The 18,193-nt window shown below is 52.4% G+C and overlaps 2 protein-coding genes and 1 long non-coding RNA gene across 14 annotated transcripts in view; 1 reads left to right on the forward strand and 2 right to left on the reverse strand.

Annotated features, from left to right (window-relative positions):
- SEPHS1 (selenophosphate synthetase 1) overlaps nucleotides 1–4,828 on the reverse strand; it is a 24,982-nt gene extending 20,154 nt beyond the window's left edge. Inside the window, exons 1-2 of one of the 2 annotated variants that reach the window (XM_080605786.1) lie at nucleotides 4,567–4,828; nucleotides 1,459–1,722 (exon numbers count right to left, since the gene is read on the reverse strand). In XM_080605786.1, coding sequence (XP_080461912.1) covers nucleotides 1,459–1,651 — 193 coding nt within the window. In that variant the 5' untranslated portion in view covers nucleotides 1,652–1,722; nucleotides 4,567–4,828. Of the gene's footprint in view, nucleotides 1–1,458; nucleotides 1,727–4,566 lie in introns of both variants that reach the window. The other variant, XM_080605785.1, reaches the window with a different exon arrangement.
- On the forward strand, nucleotides 1,733–16,857 carry LOC308200304. 3 transcript variants are annotated; one of them, XR_013955465.1, is made up of 3 exons: nucleotides 1,733–4,029; nucleotides 6,074–12,350; nucleotides 12,470–16,857. It is a non-coding gene; the product is annotated as an uncharacterized lncRNA (long non-coding RNA). The 3 variants fall into 3 exon arrangements; XR_013955466.1 differs by having other exon boundaries at nucleotides 6,074–6,902; nucleotides 7,132–16,857; XR_013955464.1 differs by having other exon boundaries at nucleotides 6,074–16,857.
- Nucleotides 16,092–18,193, reverse strand: part of BEND7 (BEN domain containing 7) — a 47,657-nt gene continuing 45,555 nt past the window's right edge. For all 9 annotated transcript variants that reach the window (XR_013955409.1, XR_013955410.1, XR_013955411.1 and 6 more), the window contains one exon: nucleotides 16,092–18,085. Coding sequence is in view for 4 of the 9 variants with exons in the window: in XM_080605746.1 (XP_080461872.1) it covers nucleotides 18,024–18,085 (62 nt within the window). In the remaining 5 variants the exon portion in view is untranslated. The remainder of the gene's footprint in view (nucleotides 18,086–18,193) is intronic.

Below are 18,193 nucleotides of genomic sequence, written 5' to 3' on the forward strand. Positions count from 1 at the left end.
TTCGTTAAAGGGATACTCACCGTAAAAGCATCTCTATAAAGAGATCTGCTTTCTCCACCTCCTACCACTAACACGTTTCCTGCTACATCACAACGCGCCTACGTACTGACGGCATTATGCTGCTTTTTACCTCATCGTACAGCTGGAGAAGAAACATCTATTAGCAGTTCCCGCTACAGTTTAGAGCCTCTAAGTTTATAAGAGGAAAAAAATAGCTAGAAAATTAAACCTAAACCAAACTGTTACTGATTTTAGAAATTTGCCAAATTGAAACGTTGCTGTGAATAGCGCATTTAATTAAGAAAAAAAACAACGACACGTAAATAGCAATTTGGGTACAAAAGGAGCTCAAAGTGTCCCTCGTTAGGGAATACGAAATTATCGTGCCACCCCAGCTCCACACACAATAAGATTGCTATTGTCTAAGCCAGAACACGGGCTCCTTACTAATCTCTCACTGAATTCAACCTCCGCTGGAATAACGGGTTGCAACCTGTTAGTCTGCTAACAGATAATTAGCCACGTTAAAATAATTTTTAGTAAGGCTATCAGACGCCAAATTGATAATTTCAGGATAAATACTACATTGATATTCCTAAGCTGAGGGAAAAATCCATACTGCACCGCAAAGCAGAGCTTGAATACGCAGGGCTGAGTAAACAGGCAAACAGAATTAAAAGTGTCATTAAATACGTATCTATATTCATATAACTATATCAATGTTAGGTACAGGAGCTGGTATCAAAACACCTACGTTCGCCCTGTTCCCCACGAAGGTGGCTTGCGCAGGTTGTTTTCCCTTATGGCTTGCATCATTGTGCAAACATCAAAGAGAAAGTGAAGCTGGCAAGAAACACAGAGGTCTTGGAAAGAGCCTTTCCCAGGCAGCTTCGACAGGTGAGCAAAAAGGTTAGAGTGGGGTACAACGAAAGGACCGAAAGGGGAAAAAAAAATGACAGCTGCGAAACAATCCACTCCCAGCCTCTGCTGCAGTGAGAAAGTTTTCCCTCACTCACTTTCTCTGCCCCGGGAATGAGGGGAAAGGGAGGGAGAGGGGAACTTCACCTCTAAGTCCGCTAAGGACTATTCATTGCATAGATTTTAAAAGCCAGAGCATTAATTTAACATTCCAGAAATTAATTGATACTCCTTCAGTTTGCAAAGCATCTACGGGGAAGAGGGTGAAGGGGGAGACTGCAATTCCTACGCACGTGGCTATTGCTAATTAAGGCCATTCCTGACCATTTTATCTTCACAGCTGAGCGCACTGCAGGACCTTAAATAATTATTCTCGCATCCCAGATGCCAGCCAGATTAATTCTTCCAGCTTCTGAGTGATACGCATGCATTACGCACCACACAACATCTCCAAAGGGGTTAAACAAACAGCAGACGAGCTGGAGTCGCCACACGGACAGAGCAGAAGGACCACGCGTGTCTAGGGGAGCAACTACTTACCCAGCCTGGGCATCACTGCCCCCAGGAACTGTTCATCTTCCTGAAAATGGTTTTCTTGGAGAGATTCGAGCAGTTTCTGTAACACATCCTGAGGCACTTTGCAGCCTGTACCTTTCAGTTCGGTGAAGCGGGTCAGTCGGAAGCTCTTGTCCAGCTCGTAACTCTCTGGGTTAAACGACTCCCGAACAGACATGGTTCCCTCGCACGCACCGCTGGCCTTTCCCACCCCAGAGCAACGGTATCAGGGTTTCTCTGCCGAGCGGTCTGACTGGAAAAATGGGCAAGATTAGAAAATCCTAGCAGCTACGAGACGCCAGGCTCTGCACAAAGCTAAAAAGAGAAAAGCGCCCCGTGTAGCCCACCTGTCCCCGCTCCTCTTCCTACCTTCTGCCGTTCAGAAGCATCAGAGAATAAATCTCTCCTCCGGTTACGCTGTGTTTCTCATTAAAAATAAAGAATCTAACACGCTTACCAACCTCATTTAACCCAGAAGTAATGAAAGAAATGTAACAGTTCCCAGAGCGCCGAGGTCAATTTCCAAAAGGAAGCCCGGGCCCTGATCCTGCGAGGCGCTCAGCAGAGACATCTGGTTGTACTCAGCGCGGCGCAGGATCGCGCTTGGATCCGTTAACGTACGAATCTCACGAGCGGGACACTTTTTCGTATAATGGCTCAGCTTCGGGTCTGATGTAAGAAGCTGAAACTTCAGAATACACCTGCTGTCCCTGGGGGAAAACACAACGCCGGTGTTGCGTTCGCACAGGTAACAGAAGAACAAAGAGGCTGCCTTTAATCAGAGCAGTTTACCCACAAACACGCCGGTTTACCTTTCTGTGTGTTCACGGGCCTAAAAATGCCTAAAAGTTTCTTGCCTCTCGAGCCCCTTTTTTAGTCAGGCAACTAGACCGAGAGTACCCAGAGAATCGGCCGTTAGAGTGGCAACGTAAAAAGACACTGATGTAAGTCATTTAATAAAATTCTTAACAATGCACGTCTAATTTTAGAACGTTTTTCCACTCTGACTCACATACAGCACACTCCAAAACTAATAAGGGGCCTAACTCAAACACTGCCTTCTAAACAGGAACAGCCGGGATACAATGCAGTTTGTCTTCCTCGGAGAAAAAAAGCTTTCAGGAGTTACTAAAAATGACCCGTACGCGGCGGTTTCTTAGAAAGCAAGGGTCCTGCCTCACGAGAAAATGACAAACAGAGTGCAGCATGACAAAACCTGACAGGAGGTTAAGCTGGAAAGTTAGAAAGAAAGGAAAAGACGGTAAATGGCTGGTGTCGAGTAAGTTGAACAGCACAACATATAAGGAAGAAGTAAACCCATAAGCTGTGCAACCGATCCGCCCTGTCCGCCACTTGTTAGCGGTTATGTCAGTTGCACGAACCTTTCAGTCTGCTAATTTGCTGGATATATTTTGTTATAATTGGAGCTGTAAGCTCCCTGGGAAGTTGTGATAGGGAGCCCGGCTCCCCTGTCCGGCGCTTTCTCTCCTTCTCGGGGAGGCGTGTCGCTTATTTAAAACAAATCTCCCAAAGCCCAGGCGCGGGCAGTGATCCAACCTCTAGCTACACGAACGTGTCTTGGATGAGCAATGAACCCGGTCCGGAGCTGTCGCCTTCCAACGTGAGCCACTAAAGCACTCGCCATCCAAAAAAAAAAAAAAAAAACCAAGAAAAGAAAGGGAGAAAAGATACTGGCTGGGAAGGAACCTGTCAACGGGAAGGGGAGACAAAAGCTTTTCGAGGAGGGTTTTTTTTTGTTTTAGCACTTGGTCCAAATTAATTCCAGAAGCGTACGAGCAGCAGCTCGCCCCAAAAGGGGAACTTTTTCCTTCGTCTAAGCAATAATTGCACTGTTCCTAGCACCCCCTGCCTACCTACCCAGCGAAGGGAAAGGCTCGAGGCCACAGCGACTTTCTACAAGACGCGGCCAGCCAAGCTCCCCGCTTCGAGAAGGAACACCGAAAGGCACCGGGACGCCTTTATTTAATGGAAAACACCCACGGAGAGAAGACAGTCGCTTTTTTTTTTTTTTTTTAATATTTAATTTAATGAAGGTTTGAGCAGAGCGCGCAGCAGCGCCCCGCAGCCTGCCGTGGCAGCGAGTCCTGGCGGCAGGGAGCACCTCCTGACCCTCCTGTAAAGCTCCTTGCTTTAAGACATGATAAATAGTAAAAAAAATAATAAAATAATAAATAATAATAATCAAGTTTCACCCTTGCCTCGCTAAAGAGCTGAGGGCTGGGGGGGGGGTCTACAAACGGCGGCACTGGGACACCTTTAGCGGCCGGCTGGTGCTTTCGGCCTCTGAGGGGAGGAAGAGGAGGAGGAGGAGGCTGAGGAAGATGAGGAGAAGGAGGAGGAGGAGGAAGATGAGGATGAGGAGGAAGAGCAGCAGCCTCCCGGCGGGGGGGGGGGCGCCCCCCTCCGCCACCACAGAGCGGGCACGGAGCCGCGTGTGAGGGAGGAGGAGGAGGAGGAGGACGATGAGGAAGATGATGATGAAGGTGAGGAGGAGGAAGATGAGGAAGATGAGGAAGAAGCGGAGGCGCGGTGCAGGTAAGCCGCCCCCCCCCCCCCATTTCCCCTCAGCGCCTCAGGCGCGCTCCCGCCTCCCTCACGGCCGCCGCCATCGGGCGCGCGCCGCCAACCCCCCCCCCCCCCTTCAGGAAACAAAATGTCGGCGGGGGGGGGGGGGGGAGAAACCGACGGTTTAACCCTTTCGCTGCCGGCGCGGCGGCGGCGGCCGGCGGCGCGGGGCGGGTTTTCCTTTTTATTTTATTTATTTATTTTTAAAGCGGCGCGGCGCTCGCCCTCCTCACTCCCCCCCCTCCCAACCCCCCCCACCTCCTCCTCCTCCTCCTCACAGCCGCCCTTCTCCCTGCCCTTCCTCCCCGAGGCCTTGCCTGTGAGGGGGGGGGCGGGGGAAGGAGGCCGGCGGGGCCCGGAGCCGGAGCGCAGCGCCCCGCGCGTCCCCCCCCCCCGCACCACCCCCCCCCCCACCCCCCCCGCCTCGATTTCAGCGTGAGGCGAATTCCCCTTTAAACCCCCCCCCCCCCCCTCCTTCCCCCTTCCCTCCTCAGGTCTCCCTCTCACCGGCTTCGCCTCCTCGCCCTCCGCCTCCTCCCGCGAACGGGGCTCCCGGCCCAGTCCCACAATGCACCGGGCGCGGCGGGGCTCCCTCGGCGCCGCCTGAACAGAAAAGAAACCGCCGCCGCGCTCCGCCGCCCGCCGGCAGCGAAGGGGTTAAATTCCCCCCCCACCTCCCTCCCCTCCCTCCCCTCCCCGCCCCGTCGCCCCGCCCACGCGGCGCGCGCGCCGCGCGCTCCCCCCCCCCCCCCCCCCCCCGCCCCTCACCGCACCGCGCGCGCACCCCGTTCCCGCGTTCCCGCGCGCGCGCGCGCCCCGCGGTGCAACCGCGCCCCGGGGCCGGGTGGCAACGGCGGCCGCGCGGCGATGCGGCCCGCGGCTGTTCGCAAGCAGAGCACCGCGGTGCGGCGGGCACGGCCTGCGCGCCCCCGTGTGCAGACCTGCTGCGCCTCGAAGGGGTCCCCTCGCCCCCCAAGACCCCTTTTCTCGATCAGTGAAATGCGGAATTCCAGTGATTTTCCCTCAAAATTGGGCTCTCTTGCATGACTTTCCCTCAAAATTTGGATCTTTCGAAGGATTTTCCCTCAAAATTGAGCTCTCTTGCCTGACTTTCCCTCAAAATCGGGTTCTCCTGCATGATTTTCCCTCAAAAATTGCCTCTTTTTCATGATTTCCCCTCAAAATTTGCCTCTCTTGCATGATTTTCCCTCAAAATCTGCCTCTTTTTCATGGTTTTCCCTCAAAATTTGGCTCCCTGGAATAATTTTCCTTCAAAATTGGGCTCTCTTGCATGATTTTTCCTCAAAATTTGCCTCTTTTGCATGATTCTCCCTCAAAATTGGGCCTTCTTGCATGATTTTCCCTGAAAATTAAGCTCTCTTGCATGATTTCCCCCTCAAATTGGGCTCTCTGGCATGATTTTCCCACAAAATTTGGCTCTCTAGCATGTTTCTCCCTCAAAATTTGGCTCTTTTTCATGATTTTTCCTCAAAATTTGGCTCTCTAGCATGATTTTCCCTCAAAATTTGGCTCTCTGGCATGATTTTCCCTCAAAAATTGCCTCGTCTTCATGATTTTCCCTCAAAATTTGCCTCTTTTGCACGATTTTCCCTCAAAGTTGGGCTCTCTGGCATGATTTTCCCTCAAAACTTGCCTCTCTGGCGTGATTTTCCCTCAAAATTTGGATCTCTTGCATGATTTCCCCCCAAAGATTTCTCTTGCTTCACATGCCAGGCGAGTTTTCTGCTGAGGTAAGGGAGATACAGGTAGCGTAGGGCCCGCAGTTACACTGCAGAATATTTTTTTTGAAAAAAAAATAGCTTGTTTCTTGCAGTTTGCAGGTAAGCACCTAATTAAGTAATTGTCCGTTAATTCAAAGATGGTTTAATTCGCAGGCGGCCTTTTGTGCAACTCTCTTTGAAAAAGTCCGGCTTCAAACTAAACAGAGGAGGAAATTAAAACGCTGCTTTTCTCGCCTGGCTTTTAATTACTCTTTTTTTTTTTTATCTCCAAGCAAACGCAGCACCCCTGGACTGCAGAGCTGAGGACCAGAAGAGTGGAGGCACCGAGCACCTTTTGGAGGCCACCAATACTTGTGTAACATCACCGATTTCTCCTTCCGGACGATCTCGGAGGTCTTCTCCGACCTTAATTTGGTGATGCCAAGCTCCACACACACAAGTTCTCCAGCTCCAGGCGCTGGGCAGCTGGCGATGCCCCGGGACCTGAGCTGGAGGCTGGGCTCCTCTTCCTCCCTGCCTTCCTCCCTGGAGGCCACAGAGCGGGGTGGAGGCCACCAGAGGATCTCAGGATCTTTTCCGACAGCCACCCATCCGAGCTGAAGTGCCGGGCATTGCTTCCACGTGTCGTTTGTGTGCCCCGTGGCGGATGATTTCGGTCCGAGAAGTCACCCCTCAGTGCCTTGAGGGGCCGTAATCGGGTGCTCCAACCTAAAGTTCCTTGAGCTTTTCCCCATTGCCTCTATCACTCCATCTCGTTTAAAGGAAAAAACAATAAGCAAATAAATAAGACAGGAAACATACAGAAAACCAAGATAAAACAAGGAACGCTGCAGATTTTTTAAGCCCTGACTTACAGGATTTTTTCTCTTCCGATTTCTTTGTAGGGGACGGAGGAAGTAAATCACATTCCCCTTTTTCTCACAAGGGTCAGACAGCTATTTCTTTAACAGAGCAGGGAAAAAAATAATAATAATACTGAGATTCCAGGTGGCAGCATGAGCAAAAGAAAACCTGAATACACCAAAATTCACACCAAGGTGGAGAGGTCCGGTGACACCACCCCCCGCCCCACGTTCTGTTTGGGAATGGCTGGGTTTTGGGGTGAGGAGAGGGAAAATGGGGCATGGCGCAAGGGGGACAAGGTGCTGAAACGGGGGACGGTGCGCGGCAGGGATGCGAATGGCGGCCTCCTGCCTGACGTTGCACGCATCAGTGAGATTGCATGGTGAAATTATCCATGTAGCATTTTCCTACGGTTAAATAACGGTGTTCTAGGACTTAACAAATAAATAAACAAAGATGATCGAATGTCTTTTTTCCTCTTTTAAAGGCTTTGTTGCTGTCTGGCGTGCAGTTCTGCAGTAATCCCCCGATCTGGAGCGGTTTGGTCCAGCGCCATGAAAACGGTCTGCTCCGCACACCTTCGGAAGTGGAAAAAAACAGGAAAAAAAAAAAAAAGATAAAGAGCCCTCTGTGCATGCCCTGGGGGGCTGCCTGACGGCGCTGTCACACCAAAGCCGGCTGCTCCTGCACCAGGAGCACGCAGCGGGCGGCCTTCACCTTTACAGGTGCGGCCGGGGCTGGAGCAGCTCAAATTTCTGTGGCCGAAGGTAAATCCGAGCGATGGGCCTGGCGATGCAGGCGGCAGGTTTGGTTCTGCTACTTTCGAGCTTGCCGGATTCAGCGCTTGTAATCTCCCCTTTCTGTTTAAACGTCAGCAGAAGTGTTTTTTTTTTTTGTTTTTAATACCTACAACCTTCCCGTGGCAAGGTTTCTAAGTGAGAAGCTGCGGCGTCACGAGAGCGTGATGAAGCAGAGCTGATTAAAGCCAGGATAAGGAACGGCAACTAAAAGTGACTTTATTTATTTATTCCCATTTCAGAATTCCCACTGCTGGGAAAATTCGTTTCCATTTCGGGATACCCGTTGCTGGTAAAATCCGACCAGCTGATTCAGCCCTGATCGTGCTGAATATTGAGCTCAATGCGTGGAGACAACTCCTTCCACTGACATGTAGGGCTGGTCCTATGCTTAAACACATGCATTTACTTAACATCGGCAGAGTTACAGCCTTAAGCATTCTCCTGCTCTGAGAGGGAAACGCAGAGTTTTCTTGGTGCAGGAGCTTTGACCTTGTTGCTACAACTTCATTTCTCGCCTTGCAGAACCCATTTCACAACGCAGCGCCCTGCTGAGGTCCCTGCTTTGATGAAGCGACCTAAGTTTGGGCTGTTCTCAGCCTCCCTTGCCTCGCTGTCTTCTTCCTGCCTCTCATTAATACGCGGACGGCATTAATTAGTAATGATGCCGGCAGCGGCCTCTTCTGTGCCTCAGTGCTTCCCCCTCCTTGCCCCGAGGAGCAGATGTTCGTTACGTCTTTGTTTTCCGTCGCCAAGCGGGGACTTTGCCCCATTAACCTCCGATAAGGCGCTTTAATGGGCTCTGATGGGAGATTTTATCAAAAGTCTGTGCAAAATCCAAACAGAACGGTGCCCGCCCAGCAGCTTTTATGCCTTTTTTTTTTTCCACCGTGTTTTAGGACAGCGCGAGGAAGCGCCGCTTCCTTCGTGTCCCCGCGGTTTCTGCAGGCAGCGTTTGGAGCTGCCTTTGCCCGAATCGGCTCCCCAGCAGCCGGATTTGCACGTTTTGGCAGATGCTTGAGTCAAAGGCAAGAAATACAGCTTCAGCACCCGCTCCAGGTCCTCTTCCGAGCCGAGCAGGGGGTGCCCATGGGGATGTGCCCATGGGCAGGGGCTCGGGCCGGAGCTGGGGGGCTGAAGCGGGGGGTGATGCTGCCCCCGAGCAGCCCGGGGGGTCCCAGCGGTGTCTGGGCTCCTGTTTCCAGAGCCTGCTGGTACGAGATGGGGCCCATCCGCGCAGATAACATCTGCACCGGAGGGGAAATCGGCCTCGCGCTTTAAAGCCGCTCCAACCCTTGCTGTGAGGATGTGCCCTTGCAGCTCCCGTCTCTTCCTCGCTTCTTCTGCGGCGTTTCATGCCTTGCTGCTGCACGTGTTCGCCCTGAAAGCACCAGGGGAGCGTTCCCCTCCTGTTTTCCGCCTGTTTATTTGCCCCGGGTGTCACGGGGCTTGTACAAACAGCCAGGGCTCTCCCCGGGATGCTCCTACGTGAGACGCGTCCGCGTGCTCTCGCAGGAGATGCCCACAAAGTTCAGGGTGGCTTCCTGCTGCATCCCTCCTGGCCCTACCAAAACCTCTCCTAAAATGTTCTGCCTTTAGTCTCCCACCCACTTGGCATCCCCACCTGGGGAAGGACCCAGGCGACGACGGGATTGCCATCCGCGCTCCCACCTCGCTCTGAGCATCGTCTCACCTCCACCCCGCAGCCGAAGGGGTTGAGCTGGGCGGCCCTTTGCCCGCTGCTAACCCCCCCCCCCCCCGCAAAAACACACAGCCAGGGCCAGCCTTGCAGACTCGTCCTCGGGTTCTACCGGGCAGATCCCGCAGAGCTGCTCCTTGTTACTGCCCGTGTGGTCTCCACGCGGAAAATAAAACATGTGCGTGGGGCTGGTGAGCCTACAGCCTTCGCTGGAGCGGGATGGGACTGGACGGACCCAGAGGTCCCTTCCCACCTCAGCCATCCCCTATCTTCCCCGCTTCCCTATTGCAGCCTCAAGTCTCACGCTGCACCACACTCACCCCTCCTTCCCCCTCGTGCCCTTCACCCTTTGTAGGACTTGATTCTCCCAAGACACGTCCCGCCACAATAAATCCTGCCCCGATCTGCCTGCACCCTCTGCAGTGCTCACGGCTGTCATAGAGCATCTTGGCCACGCTAGGAACCTCTCTTTTTCTTCCTCAGATGCCCCAGAAACCTTTCTTTCTTTTCCTCGGATGCCCCAGAAACTTGGCATCCCCACCAAGAGAGGTTTGGAGCGGGGATGCTCCCGTGGGCCGCCTCCAAAGCCATCGGGGCTGCATCCCCGTCACCTGCTGCCCCTCGTGCTCCCCTGGGGGACAGCCCCGAGTCACCACCACGAGCCCCGGGTGCAGCCCGACCGCGCCAGCGGGCGTCCTCCAGCAGGAACGTCTGCCTTGCCCGTCTCGTGCCTCTTTATGGAGCTGCGCGCAGCTTCCAGCGAGCCATCGGAGAATATAAATCGAGCTGCTGCGAGCTGGAACCACCCGCTTCAGATGATTTTCTGGCAAGGAGGCTTCTTGCTTAATCTCCGTCCACGGATCTGGTCTCCCACCGCTGCCAGCCCCATCCGGAAGCTGCGGGGCTGGGTGGGATCGGCGGGACCGATGGGGGAAACACTGCCCAAGCCCCATCAGGAGGCGAAAGCCCTGCTTTCGCTCTTCTTAGACCTCGCGGCGGGGTTCTCTTCCTAAAGCGTGGATCCTGCAGAGCAGAGGGTGGGATGCTCTCCTCTACGCCACCGATGTGCCGGGTGGCTTGGGCTCGACCCCGGTTGCTTTGGGTGCTGCTCTTTGCAAGGTGCTGGGTCAGGAGACAGCGGGATTTACTGATTTGTTTTATAGGATTTGTTTTTCTCCAGCATTAACAAACAAACAAACACCAAAACACCCAGGGAAGGTGAAGACCATGCCATTAAATCCTCCCATTTCTCCGTCCCTTTGCCCTGCAGCCGCTTGCCCCTTCTCTCCCACTGCAGCACCGTCTGGGTGCATTTTCTCCTACCCACACCCAGGTTTGGCACTAAATAACCTCTCCGCTGCCTTTGCAGGACCCCACGGGGCAGCAGAAGCGAAAACCTACCAATGGCTGCGATGGTAGGGACAGATGCTTTGATTTCCAGCAATGCAATTAACACCCTCGCTAACAAAAATCATCGAGTGAGATCTCTGTGCGGGAGAGCAAACCTGCAGGGAAGAGCTCCGAAAGGAAGGCATTGCCCTCTTGCTGGAGCTGTGCCTGCAGACACATGGAGCCACTGCTGGTTTTAATGCAGTTGTTTGAATTAACCCAACCTGCAGAGCAAAGACTTTTCTCCTTCTTCTCCTTCTCCTTCTCCTTCTCCTTCTCCTTCTCCTTCTCCTTCTCCTTCTCCTTCTCCTTCTCCTTCTCCTTCTCCTTCTCCTTCTCCTTCTCCTTCTCCTTCTCCTTCTCCTTCTCCTTCTCCTTCTCCTTCTCCTTCTCCTTCTCCTTCTCCTTCTCCTTCTCCTTCTCCTTCTCCTTCTCCTTCTCCTTCTCCTTCTCCTTCTCCTTCTCCTTCTCCTTCTCCTTCTCCTTCTCCTTCTCCTTCTCCTTCTCCTTCTCCTTCTCCTTCTCCTTCTCTCCTCGTTCTCATTCTTGTTCTCCTCCTCCTCCTCCTCCTCCACCTCCTCCTCCTCCTCCTCCTTCTTCTTCTTCATCTCCATCCTCTTCATCTTCATCATCTTCGTCATCTTCTTCATTGTCTTCTTCATCGACTTCTTTGTCGTCTTCTTCATCTTCTTCTTCATCGTCTTCTTCGTTGTCTTTGTCTTTGTCTTCTTCTTCTTTGTTGTCTTTGTCTTTTTTGTCTTCTTAGTTTATTACTGATTATTATTATTATTATATCACATGTTTGCAGTGTAACAGGTCAGGGAATAGACCTGTGCTCCTACAAACACTTTGATTCCTGCTGTTGGTGGCTGTGCCAAAGCTGGTGGCACTTTGGGGGGCGAGGAGTGGACACCAGGGGTCCACGGGGTGGACCAGGGCAGCGGAGCGCAGGTTCTGCTCACACCGCTCGATCCAGCACAGCCGTCAGCCCTGCGTGCACCTTCTGGGTCTCCACAGCTACAAGCAAGATGAAGAAACCTTCCCAATTTGGGCCCAAATTGCTGTTGTCGGAGCAGCTCTTGCCCGTGGCAAAGGCGATGGGCGCAAGCCGTCGGTGGGGCAGGACAGGAGCGTGCTGCACCGCATCCCCTGCCTGAGCGACCGAGGTGGGATTTGCTGCAAGGGACCCCTGCGGTGGGCAGGACGCGGCCCCGAAGCCATCGGGCTGCTTTTAGAAGCAGAGATCCCACTTTGGAGTCAGCCTCCTTGCACGCGCAGTGATATTTCTGTGAGTTACCCAGCCAGGAGGCAGAGTTCAGGATGGAAAATTGCCTCTAAGTTCGGTCATTTAAGACAGCGGAGGGAGTTTTGCTTCTAAAACTCGCCGAGTGTGAGCGGGAATCACCTCGCCCACCCACGCTCACTAAATATTTAGTCATTTTTAACGAGTTAAACAAAGCCCTTTGATTGGATTTATGCTAATGGCTCTTCCGGAGGCATTTCTGATTCATTTACATTTCATTTCAAAATTGCCTGTGTACGCTGCCGCTTCCCCCCAGCACCATTAGCAGAGGAGAGGCACAAGCAGCAGGTCACGGGCGCCACAAGATGGCAATAGCTGAAGAGCAATTTATTGCTGGAGGAAGGGAGCTGGATTCCCCAGCAAAACCCTCGCCGCCCTGCAAAGGGCACGGCGCCGGGCGCGCATCAACCTTTGCGCCTGGGAGCCTTGGAGGGGAGCAAAGTGGTTTCCTTCTGCCTCTGGCTCCATCCTTCCTCCCACGGACGGAGATGGACGGAGGAGAAGCCAGGCGGCCCAAGGTCGCCCAGCGCCTTCTCGGCGCGGGGTGCCCACAGCCTCCCGTCTTGGGCAGGATTTTTTGCCGTTCGATTCTTTATTTCCAGGATTTTTTATTTTATTTATTTATTTTTTTTCCTAGGTCTGCGCACCCGCTGCATGCCAACCGGGTGAAGCTTTGCAAATGGCACCGCTCAGAGCAAGAGGCCGGTGCCTCCCGCCCCGGACCAGGAGCCCCGGCGTGGTGATGTCCTCCAGGTCTCGCCGCCGTCCTCCCGAGCGTCTCCAGCCTGGGTCTCTCCAGCCCAGGATATTTCTGCAGCACCACAAGAGCGACCGCTCACGTCTCCCCTGGCTGCCCTCTTTGATTTTTCTGACAACCCCGGAAAGAAACGCGGTGCTTTGGCGCAGAGCAGGAAGGGCAAACCCCCCCTGCCATAAACCCGGACTTTCCACCCGTGTAGCAGCAAGCAGGAATCATCGGGAGCTCTCGGAAAGCCACGGCCAGCTGGAGGAGATTTTCTGCTGGAGGAAGCATCCACTGTGCTTTTTAGGGTGGGTGCCGGCTTGCGGGAAAACCCTACAGCCTGGGAAGAGGCTGGTGGTTCAGCAGCTCAGCACCAATCCTGCGCAGCTCCGGAGGGGTGGCAGAAGGTGTCCCTCGTCCCTGCCTGCTCCTCCCCTGCCCCAGCAGCTCCCAGTTTTGGGACCAACCTCTCCCGCTCCAGCCTCCGGTTCCCCAAGGGACATTCAGTGAGAGATGGGCGCTCAGCAAAGGGCAGTGAATTTGCTGCGCTGGAGCTCGTTACTCTAATAAATGTTAAATGCAAAGTCTCTGGTGATGCACCGGGCTTTGGCACGCTTTGTGCTCCGCGGTGATGCCCTTACGGGCAGAGGAGCCAGGACACGAAGAGTCCTCGCAGCAGCAGCACTGATTTTTTCCCCAAATTCTGCCCAGAGGCTGCTGCCCGGGTTTTGGCACCAGGGGAAGGTGCACCCCGTTGGGCTGGGCGGTGGGACGATGCTTACCCAGTCGGGAGCAGTTCATACGGCCTGGACGCAGGGTCTCCACCATCAGAGGTCTTTGAAAGCCACCTGCCAGGGAGGCGTTGGCTCAGCTCGTGCCAGCCTGGTGGCGGTTCTGGTGGTTTTAGGAGCCCCAGGACACTCTGGACACATTTTGCGGTCTGTGTCTTGCGAGTGACTTAGTTTAGAGATAAATCAATTGGGCTCAGCATCCTCGCTCCGATCCCGCTCACGTTTTGAGGTCTCAGCGGGGTCATCGCTGCCTCCATCCTGGTGTCTGCAAACGGGGCAGAAAGTCTGGATTTGGGGTGGCGCGGTGGGTCTCGTTGGACGTCCGTGAGCGTTATCCTCACCAGCCAAAAAGCCCGTGGGGTTGAGCTGGGCTCTAAGTGCACGTGTAAGGGGTTGGAAAAGGGAAACGAGTGGAGAGCAGAGGTGTGCCCGGATGGGAACAGAGCAGTTCACACGCGCCCCCTGTGCCGCGATGAATGGAGCCATGAGATACAGTCAGCGAATCCTGAAATCTCTTGGGATTAAATGATTACGTTAATCTTTGCTTTCTCTAAGCTGCGGTAACAGCAAGAGCCTCACGCTGGTGCCAGCCCAGATCCCCCCGTGCTGACTTCTCTGCATCTTGCTGGGGACTTTGCACGGGCTCGCAGCGTCCGGACACACAAAGCCCCCCTCGTCCCCCTCCTGCCCACATTTTCTTAGCCCAGTGCCTCCAGAGATGCTGCGGGGCAGGAGCGTCGCTGTGTACGAGGCGTTTTTTGGGATGTCTCCCAGGTGGATGTGTCTGCAAAGGGAGGGGAGAAGAGCAGAGGGGAGAACATGGGGTACAAAACACAGCCTCCTCTCTTACCACCAGCCCTCTGGTCAACGGAAACCTGCAATTACAAGACAAAAATGATGTCTTTGTTTGTAATTAGCTCCCCTGCTCATCTGATCCCTCTGTGAGGGCCTGGGTGAAGGAAGGAGCCAACGCAGAAACATGTGGGGCATCTCCCTGGCTTCCAAATTCCCCAAGTGCTAATTATTTTCTGCCCCCGTTATGTCATACATAACGACGTACGCACGCAAGGGCGGGGGAAGAGCTGATGGAATTCATTCTTTTTTTTTTTTTTTTTAAACCCAGAATCAATGTTTACACAACCGAGCTAAATTATTTATACACATAATGTTATAGGTTTCACATCAGTGCCTTTTATTAGCTTTCGTCGGATGAGAAATCATACCTGACCTACTTGTAGGAACGCCTTGCCCGCCTCTCCGTGACGCAGCCGGTGGCGGGGAAGGGGTGAAGGCGCTCAACTTATCTGAGATTTTGGGGAGAACGTGCGCAAGCGGGTTGGTTTCGCTCAGTCTCGTGAAATGCCGGCTGTGTCTGTCCCCTTAGGGGGACGTGGCAACATGCCCGTTGTCATCTCTGGGGTTTTCCTGGGGCCGTGCCTCCCCTTTCCCACCACGATGTAGAGCTGCATCACCCAGCGGGGATGCAGCTTTGTCTTCCCACTGACAGCTCCAGGGTGGGATCTGTCGGGGCCGCCAGTCCCCCAAAAGCCGGGCGGTGTGATGGCGCGCTCCCTCTGCCAGCCGTTTCCAAACCAACGTGTCACACAGGCTTCAGATGACTTTCTTTTTGCCTCGCAGTTAATGCATTTTTTATAAAGCCCGGGCTCCCGTTTCCTTTCATGTCACTGCGAGGATATCCTTTTCCTGCTAAGCTTCAGAAGGATTTTTTTTCACCCGAAGAATTCATCGCTAGCGTCCCGTAAATAGGACGGCGGGACGCACGGCGTGGAGCTCCGGTGCCGGCTCCGTCCTGGAGCATCCTTGCAGCATCCTTGCCACGGCCTCTGAGCTGTTGCGTTTCCTGGCACACGGTGACATTTCTCGTCCCTGATCGTATCACGAAGCTACAAATAACAGCGCGTTAACCTGCCCCGGGATTAAAAAAAAATCAAGCAGAACAAACCCGCACGAGGACAACTCGCAACGCAGAGTGGGACGGTGAAAATCATCGCTCAGCGAAGGATGGATTTGTTCCACCAAGTTCAATGGTCATTATTTGTGGGAACGACGACTTGCACTCGGATCTGAAGCCAGTTCGGACTCAGGTGGAGCTCTCCCAGCTCACGACGATGGACAGGGACCCAGTTGACTTGCACGATGCCCGCGGATGCTCCGTGCAACCACCGAAGCGGAAACGAAACCGTCGCAGGACTTTTCACCATCAACTGCTGCCCGGCGCTCCTCGCAGAAAGCGGGCAAGGTGCGGTGAGTGCTCTGCCCTCTTCCCTTCGACTGGAGATTGCCAGGAGCGTGTTTTTGCAGGGGATATTTTCTAAGGCTAACCAACGCTTGACGAGGGTGTGATAATAAATTACCGGGCGTATTTCTTCGCGGCCACTCCAAATTATGGATGTTGGTTTGCCCTCCCTATGTGTTGTTTCCATAGAAGCAGAGCTTAACCTTTTAAGTGAAGATTATAAAGGCACCTAATTCAATTAAAACTAGACTTCAAGCATATCAGCACTTAATACTCGAGAGTTATTACGCGATTGGATATAGCCATTGTTCTGATGGACGGGCAGAAGCGTTTCCATCAGAGCCAGTCAGAAAAACAGCATCGTGGTAGCAACTTGCGGGGTTTTCCATACGTTTCCCTACCTGGTCCACGCATTCCTAGGCAATTCCTCTGAAATACGGCAATCCAGTACAAAACACAGGAAGGCACGTTCAATTAAAGTTATTTATTGTAGGTTTTCTTTTCTGGACTGACAAAGAGGGTTTCCCAGAGATCGATAACACGACACAATGTTATACACCATATCACAACTAGTCCCTTGTCGCTTTATTAAGAACATAGTAATTTAAAAATATCTAAATATTTACATATTAATAAAACATATATACAGAAGATTGAGACATTTTTACCTAAATATGGAATGATTTTCTTTTTTTCTTTTTTTTTTCTAATAAACCCTATAAAAAGATCTCTGAAGAAAGTCTGAACAGTAGTCACAGTAAGTAAACACCAACGCAATCTTCAAAATTTACAAAACGCTGATTCCATTGCTGAAGTGTTACGATACGGACACACGGCGTGGGGGCATCGCTGCCCCCGCCCTATGCAGACAACTCCAAGCCATGAAGGAAGGAAAGACTTTTTTTTTTTTTTTTAAGGTTCGCAGTGCACATTCAATATATTCCACAGTTTTCGAGAAGACACGGTCATTCCTAAAAGTACATCGTTTGCGGGCGGGGAAGGCTGGCAGCCTGATTTCTCAGGTGCTGGGAAAACACGCCACATCTGTGGGGATTTGACAGCTTCCGAGAAACGGGCTTCAGGGGGTTTTAAAAATGAAAGAAATCTTTAAATAGTTTGAAAAAAGAAACATCCCACTCGGTAATAGCACTTCAGTTGAAACACTCAAAGGCCAAATAGTTTCAAAGGGGGGGGGGGGGGGAAGATGCACCTAAAATACACAAAGGAAAATGAAACACAGTGGTGAAGGCTATAGCAATCTCTCCCTCGAATCGCAGGAAGCCCACTCAAACTCTCTGCTGATCGACAGATGTTGCAGGTAAGACCTTCTAGACTTTTCCCCTACGTTTCTTAAAGTGAATTTAGTGCTGTTGAAAGGTGCGGAAGTGGCAGTTTGCACGGAGGAGGGCCGCGTAAGATTTTCCCTTAGCCCTGACCTGAAAGGACCGATGCTTTCTGCGTCTAAGAGGGTGAATTTCTTGATCAATTCACTCGTCTTAACTGCCGAGACATCAATAGAGTGCCGGTCAAAAGGTGACTTTTAAAAAAAATAATAAAAATATTGTCCCCAAGGGCAGTGGTTGCAAAATCACAGTGTGCAGACCCTCGTCCTGGAAATCTGCAAACTAATCTGTTTTGAGATTGAGGTGGTAGGGAAAGCAAGGAGAGCGTGCCTCCCTCCAGCAACCAGCACTACAAAACTGCTCGAGAGCCATCACGCTGGGACCGCGGAGGGCAACTCCAGCTTGCTCGAGGAACAGCTTCTCCCTGCTACGCATGCAGAAATGGGCACTGCTGCTACGTATCCTGCTCTTTTTCCTGCTAGATCCAGCCAGGACTTTTTAATTATGGCTGTGTATACCTGGCCATTTGCACTACGGGTCTCTAAACAGAGAAACAGCAGCCGGGAAAGGAAAAGCGGGTCTGCAGGAGCACAAGAGCAGGACACTTCTACCAGTCAAACGCTCATCGAGACCCCTGGGTTCAGGAAGGAGAGACGCCACCACGGTCCCCACGGAGGGGAAGAGTCATCCAGCTGTGTTCACCCACCTCTGCGTAGCTTAAGATGAAACGCAAGCACACTATCATGTGGGAAAGTACGACGGCCAAGGAAAAAACAAAGGCAAGAGAACGTCTTCAGGCAGAGTGGCTACCACCCTAATTAAATACCGTATTAGATATGGAGGGAAATCATCTTGAATTAAGATGAGAACCGGTGAAACAACCTGGTGGTTTCGTTACTTGAGGGTACATGGAAAACGCGTGGAACAACACAAACTCGAAGGGAAAGCTGTACGGACGTCCACGTCCCGCAGGAGGCTGAAGTTCTCGCACCGATCTTGCAGGAACATTACTCAAAGGAGAGGATGTTTTATAACCGCTACCATCACCGGCGTGAAGGTTAAACAGAAAAATCTGGGTGTGCATCGATCAGATTATCCGTTGTGGTGTCGAAAAGGTTACCTGGAGGAAGAAGAGTTGGAGGACATTAGTTTAAAAGGAAAATGTTTTTAGGAAATGAAATTAGTTTAAAAGAAAAATGTTTTCAATAAATCAGTTCAGTCATCCATT

The sequence above is a fragment of the Anser brachyrhynchus genome (assembly GCF_964034855.1).
Source record: "Anser brachyrhynchus genome assembly, chromosome: 1".
NCBI lineage: Eukaryota > Metazoa > Chordata > Aves > Anseriformes > Anatidae > Anser > Anser brachyrhynchus.